This window comes from Microtus oregoni, unplaced genomic scaffold, assembly GCF_018167655.1.
Source record: "Microtus oregoni isolate MIOR12 unplaced genomic scaffold, Mior012 000008F_ref0000371, whole genome shotgun sequence".
NCBI classification, from domain to species: Eukaryota; Metazoa; Chordata; class Mammalia; order Rodentia; family Cricetidae; genus Microtus; species Microtus oregoni.
Window position 1 is genome coordinate 27,143,082 of NW_024543067.1, and position 6,682 is coordinate 27,149,763.

General features: G+C 46.5%; 1 protein-coding gene across 1 annotated transcript in view; it reads right to left on the reverse strand.

Annotated features, from left to right (window-relative positions):
• The window catches only part of Arhgap42 (Rho GTPase activating protein 42), a 216,713-nt gene extending 213,543 nt beyond the window's left edge, over positions 1–3,170 (reverse strand). The window contains exon 1 of the mRNA XM_041657183.1: positions 2,681–3,170. Coding sequence (XP_041513117.1) covers positions 2,681–2,834 — 154 coding nt within the window. The 5' untranslated portion in view covers positions 2,835–3,170. The remainder of the gene's footprint in view (positions 1–2,680) is intronic.
• Positions 3,171–6,682: the final 3,512 nt, after the last annotated feature.

Sequence of the window (6,682 nt, forward strand, 5' to 3'; positions counted from 1 at the left end):
CTGTCTGGGCTGCAGAAGACTCTGCAGTAAACAAACAAATACACAGGAATGCCTGCAGAAAAAATGTACCACATCAGTAAGAATAGAAATCAGAAACTCTTATCTTTAGTTAAACAGGTTATATTAGAAAACCATTATTAGCGAAACAAGTTTAGGTCAAATCCTGAAATGGATCACAGACACAACTTATTAAACCAGTTGAATACGTCCTTAGATAGATAGGAAAAAAGTCAGGAGGATCAGACTGGAGGAGCAAGGCTCTCTCGCTGGGCCTGGGAAAGCACTAAGCCAACTTCAAACCCTTCAAACAGGGCACTACCATAGCAGCTTCTGAGGGCAGGCATCTAGCAGCTGTAGACTGGCCTGGAGCATCCTCTTCAGAGAACAGAAGTGGATCAGTGAGCAAAAAGCTGTACTCCCCTGTCTCTTCAAGCATCTTTTGCTTCCAAAGTCCCCATTTCATGGCTGATACAGGTATGTGTGTGCGCGTGCGTGCGTGCGTGCGTGCGTGCGTGTGTGTGTGTGTTGGCATGCCTATAACCAAATGAATTGACTTTTGAGAGTCACTTCTCTCCTTCCACTAGGGGCTCCAGGGTGTGAACTCAGGTGGTCAGACTTGCATGGCAAGCACTTTTACCCACTGAGCCATCTCACCAGTCCAGGGAATTCATTTAATGTGAAATAAAACAGCTTCTTCCACAAGGAAAAGGCTAGCAACAAAGCATTCTGGAGCAATAGCAGGTTTATACATTCAAGGGCAGAAGGCCGAATTCAGAAGGCAGGGTCCCAATGTGTCCAACCAAGGGCAGGGCCGCAGGCCGCATTCTTCCCAGGAGAGCTGTGAATGCAGACTTGTGTCTTTTCAGATCCCAATATCAAAAGATTGGGCATTCCTGGCATCCTCCAGGATTTTACTCCCTCAACACGCCCTCAGGGTCAAATGACAGAAAAGACCTATAGAGGGTTAAGAAGAAACACATGATCTTCACAAAGCTAAACCGAAGAATCCCAAGAAAGTAGGTAATATCACATAAAATACAGTCAGTGAAATAAAATACATGTCAGGAAACATTTTCAACTTGTGAAACACCAAATGGTCACCTGCCAGCAAAGCATGAGTCAGCCAGGCATAGCACACTGGGGAAAGGGATGGCCTCTCTGAGGACCGAGGCAGCATCATGCTCCATAGAGCTCAGTAAGATTTGCTGTGAGACCTCAACCATGATTTCAAACCAGATAAAAGGGTGTTCACACTTGTGTAGACAGGGCTCAAAGAACCGCTAAGAAGCAGTATTTCCACAAACCGCATTGATAATCATTGCCATAGTAGTCTCAAATTCAGATTAATTGACAATGGGCATGAGTATACTTTCTTTATTCTGGGAAAATAACACACATGGTGCATAAATATTTGAGCACCAGGTATGGCCAAAACCAAAGGGACTTGGAAAGCATTAATTTCAAGATATCTAAGAGAAATCCTTGCTAGTAATACAGTGTTCCAAGTATAGATCAGATGCTGAGTGCTGAGTCTGTTTCAGGCACACAGACCCTCATCATGTAGTCCTGCACCCCACCTGTGCAAGGACAGCACCTCTTGGAAAGACCTCAGGGCTACCAAACTACCCAGAGGCCTCTCCAGTCAGAAGCCAAAGCCCCAGGAGCACTTCCAAAGCTGAAGCTTTCCCGGGGAAAGGCAATGGTTAAGCTTCAGTGTGTAGTAATTACTTGTATGACTTTCAGTATGAGAAAGTCTGGCTTGAGAAACTTTTTAAGTGGTAATAGTGGAAGGGGAAGTTATGGGAGAGAAAAGAGGAAAGTATCCTGTCGGGAGGGGTTTGGGAAAGGAGGCAGAATCCAGATACTGACATCCATCATCAAAAGTTTGATTGAACTGAGACCTGAACTCTCTCCAATGGCCAACACCACACATGATGCAGGCAAAAACGGTACTCAGAAAATTCTAGGACTGTAAAATCCGCTGCTACTGTATTGTGTCCAAACAGCTTACCCATGACCAAACTGCAGGAGTATATTTTTAAAAAGTCAAATCAATTACTAAAGTGTCACCTTTGTATGAAGTTATTTTTCTAAAATATTACTAAATTCGCCAGCTTCATATTAACTCCGAAAACCATGCTCTTTATTCCACTCCTCCCCAGGAGTTTTTGTTTGTTGTTTTTGTTTGTTCATTTGTTGTTTGGACACAGGATCTCACTCTCTCCCCTGGCTGCCCTGTGATTTCATTCTTAATTCAGGCTAGACTCAAACTCCTTGCATTCCTCCTGCCTCAGCCTCGCCAGTGCAGGCACCACAGGCGTGTATGCCTACCTCTCTAGGACTTAAAAACAAAACAACGAAAAAATAAATAAAAACAAACAAAACACAGCACAACTAGTCACCGAAACCTTGACAACAACAAACAAAAGTGTTCGGTCCCAACATCTTTTAGGCTACAAGTTACAAAAGTTGACTCTGAAGGGTTGTCTGGGGATCTTTCCCTTCCCGGTGTTGCCAGGGAAGTAAATAGGAACCACTAAGAACAGACTTTGTTGGCCACCAGCAGGGGAGCCCTTCTGCTTTTGTCCCCAATCCATTCAAACAAAAGAAGTTTGGTCTGAGTTTCCCAACCAGGGTCCCGCACCCTGCGGGGCCCTGCACACCCGGGCCCGCCACTCACTCCTCAGCGCCCCGATGAGCAGAGAGCCATCCTTCAGCAGCTCTTTGATGAACTTGTTGGTTCTCTCCAGCTCGATCTCGTGACACTGAAGTCTTTCCCTGAAATCCGGACTGTCCAAGTAGGAGTCACTGAACTCCAGAGTAGGCAGCCCCATGGCCCAGGAGCGGTGGCCGCGGCAGCGGCGGGTGCAGGGGACACTACGAACACTGGGGAGCGCGGGGAAGCGCGGAGGACCGGGCCCCGCGCGCCGGGCTCAGTGCAGCTACCCCGAGGCCGGGAGGAGGCTCAGGGCGCTGTCACCGGGGTGCATCGTCGCTCGGTCGCAGCGTGGGGGTAGCGAGGCTGCTGGCTGCGCCGCAGAGCACGGTCTCCTGGCAGCACCACTCGCGGGCCGCGGGGACAGTGGCGCACACTTAGCCGGCGGCGCCCCGCGGCGACTCGGGCCCGCAGGGAAACCCGCCCCCTGTGCCGAGTGCACGCGGGCCGGGCTGCAGCTCCCGGGCCGACCCTCCTCCGCGCTCCCCGCCCCTCGCTGTCCCCGCCCGGTCCCCGCCCGGTCCCCGCCGCGCGCACTTAGTTCCTGGCGCCCAGCACTGCTCCGCAGCCTTGCCCCGAGCGCGACCTGTTCCCCTCCAGGCCCGCTGTGATTGCCTGGCTCTGTGCGTCCCAAACCTTCTTGTACCGCCCAGCGTCCCTCCCAAGCACACGCGAAGGGACGCCCACGTTAGCTGGGGCTAAAGTCAGTATTCTAAAGGCTGCTGGAGTAAACTCCTTCCCAGTCGCGTTCAGGTTTCCTTTCCTTCAGGATCCTACCCAGACGTCCGAGGTGAGAAGGGTGTGCTGCCTGTTTCCCAGCCCCGCTGCACTGATCAGCGGTGAAGTGTCTGGAGTATTTCCCCCAGTCTGTAAGAAGGTGGGAAGGTTTTTAAATTTACATATTTTGCACTCCCGTTATAGAGTCTCAGATTGGCACCTGGGTGGGTGTCAACGTTTTGACCTGACCAAGTACTTCAAAGGAATCCTTAACTCCTTTGGTGGTTGTGGTGGCCCGTACCCTCACTCAAGAGGCTGAAGGAAGAGATTAGTTGAGAGTTCAAGGTCAACATGAACTGTGCGCTGAAACCCTGTCCTTGGGGTAAAAAAAGAATTTTTGCATAGAGGAAGTCACCCCTGTGGCAGAGGTTTACCAAGTAAATGAGAGTTCCTTTGACATCCTGGCAGCAACAGAGGCCTCTGTTTACCCCATCCTGCCTCATGGGTAGAAATTCTGAGAACTCTATTACTTTTCTTAAGGGTCTGCTTTTCGTTTCTACATTTCCATTGCTGTGTACATTTGAACCATCTGGTTTTAAAAAAAAAAAAAAGTCCAAATCATGGGGAAAAAAATCTATCAAAGTGCTTTACATTTTTTTTCCAATTAAATTTCAGAAACTTTTAGCTTCAATTTGTTGAGCACACAATAACATTAAAAATAGCATGTAAACTTTAAAATAGACAAAATCATGTAAACAATTTGCATGAATGGCTTGTTTTAAAATCTTTTAAAGCTTACATCCAATTTTCTTTTCTCTCTCTCCCGTTTATTTCTTTTGTTGTTGTTGTTGTTGTTTGTTTTGTTTTGGTTTTCTGAGTCAGAGTTTCCCTGAATAGCCCTGGCTGTCTGGAACTGTCCTGGAACTCACTCTTTAAACCAGGTTGGCCTTGAACTCAGAGTTCCGCCTGTCTCTGCCTCCTCAGTGCTGGGGATTAAAGGTGTGCCCCACCACACCCGGTTCATATTTTCATTATTACTCTGCACACATTTGAAAAAAATATGTGATGACAATTACATTCAGTTTATTTCATTTTATTATATTTATGTATAGGGAGGGGGAGTATAAACTCATGACACCGGAAGTCTAAGGACACTTTGCTGCGGTTTTTTGTCTTATAGATACCAGGGACTGAACTTGGAGTCTCAGGCCTGGCTGCAACCGCTTTTGTTAGCTAAGCCATCCTGCCATCCCCAGTTATAGTCATTTTAATTTCTAAGTGTGGCCTTGTCTGTAGAAGATAGCAATGCTGTTTGTCAGTTATGAAGGGGAGGTAGTGAGCTATCTTTATGTCCATCTATTTGTCCCACAAACTGAAGGACAGAAAACCAGTAAGGCCTCACACATTCCTGTTCCAAGCACTCATATGACATGCACTGGTCTGAAAGAGTATAAAACAGAACAATTGCTTTTTCTGTGTCATAACTTATGACTGATTCTGTGAAAAATGTATCACACCCTTTGATGAGCAGCTTTTAATGTTGCTATCTGTTGTTCAGTTTTCTGCAAAGCCTTACATGCAGCCGTTGTATAGATTCTAAGACCTGGGTTATCATTTTCTCTTGTGGATAGGTAATTCTATGTTTTATGCTGACTGTCTACACCACTGGGACCCAGGTAAAGTGATTTATATGGAAAGATAAAGAATTCAGAGCATCCTGCTCGACTCTGAGACGTTCAGGAAAGAAAATCCAGAATGAATGAGCGAATGTATCCCTGAAACAGGTAGGCTGCAGCCTGGTAGGGGGGACTGGAGCCCATAGTCACCCCATAGTGGAACTGTGGCTTTTCTGCCCACCCTTCACCCAATAGTACAGTGTGAATGAATGAGTTTTCCTGTGGGTGCTTTCAGAGTTACCCATGATTCAGTCTGGTTCATGCTCTAATCATAGGTGCTAGTCTGGCCTTCTCTCATGCCACGTCAACCCAGCCACCTGAGATGCCAGAAACGGTTCGGCTTTCAGAGGAACTGACTGACAGTTTTGCTTGCACATTATCATTTTCCGACCATAATAAATGAACCTGATGGTTCGCAAGAGATGGGCTTCAAAATGAAAGCTTCCCGAATCTGCAAGTGTCATTTTTATCTCACTGGAGCCTTCCAGAGACGTGCACTTTTGCAGTACGTGGCATTTGTTGGCTGCACAGATATTGTTGGCTGAACACACCCGCTGGCACTGGCATGGGCATTGGCACAGGAAATGTTTCTGTTTGCTTCATGGAGTGGAGATGAGTTGGGCTTTGTGTTTCTGTGCAAGGGTGAACAGGGAGTGGGGTTGGGCAGCAGATGCAGCCGTGTGAATCTGCCCAAAACCTTCTTTCCCTGTAGATGCCTCCAGAAGTGTTTCTGTGAAGGTATTGTCTTGCAGTTATTGAGAACAGACCTTTTTAAAATTAATTTTTAGTGTTTAGCTACATATTTAAGTATTTATGTATGTGTATGTGTGTGAGCATGTGATGTGACATGTGGACAGGTGTTCTTGGAGGTCGAATCTCCTCGAACAGTGGCCTATGATCCTTTGCAAGAACAGCGTGTGCCCCTAACCACTGAGCAATCTCTTTGGCCCCTTGATGAAAGACCTACACCTCCATGAAGCAAATTTTCCAGGACTACAATGATGTTTGGGAAAAGACTAAACTGTGGGCAGCTGTAGAGTCTTTGGCTTCTTCGAAGGAGATGAGGGCCATTTTGTAGCTGTTGACATCCTTGGCTCTAGCCTTATCTAAAGGAACCCCCTCAGGGCATGTTTCACACCATTCCACTTCATTCTCAATCACGTCTGTGAAGTCCAGTGTGATCATACCCAAAGCATAAACAAAATAAAACAAAACAAACAAAAAACACCTGGCATTGTGGCACATGCCTTTATTGCCAGCAAACTGGAGGTAGAGTCAGGCAATCTCTACCAGTTAAAAACAGCTTGGTCTATAAAAGGACAGTCAGAGCTATGTAGACATACTCAGTCTCTAATAATAATAATAACAATAATAACTTTTTCAAAAGCATCTCTCTTAGTTAGGATTTTATTGCCGTGAAGAGACATCGTAACCTCAGCAACTTTTATAAAGGAAAATATTTAACTGGAGCTTGCTTACTAATGGTTTAATCCATTATTGTCATGGCAGGAAGCATGGTGTCATGCAGGTAGACATGGTGATGGAGAAGGAGCTAAGAGTTATCCAGCTGGAT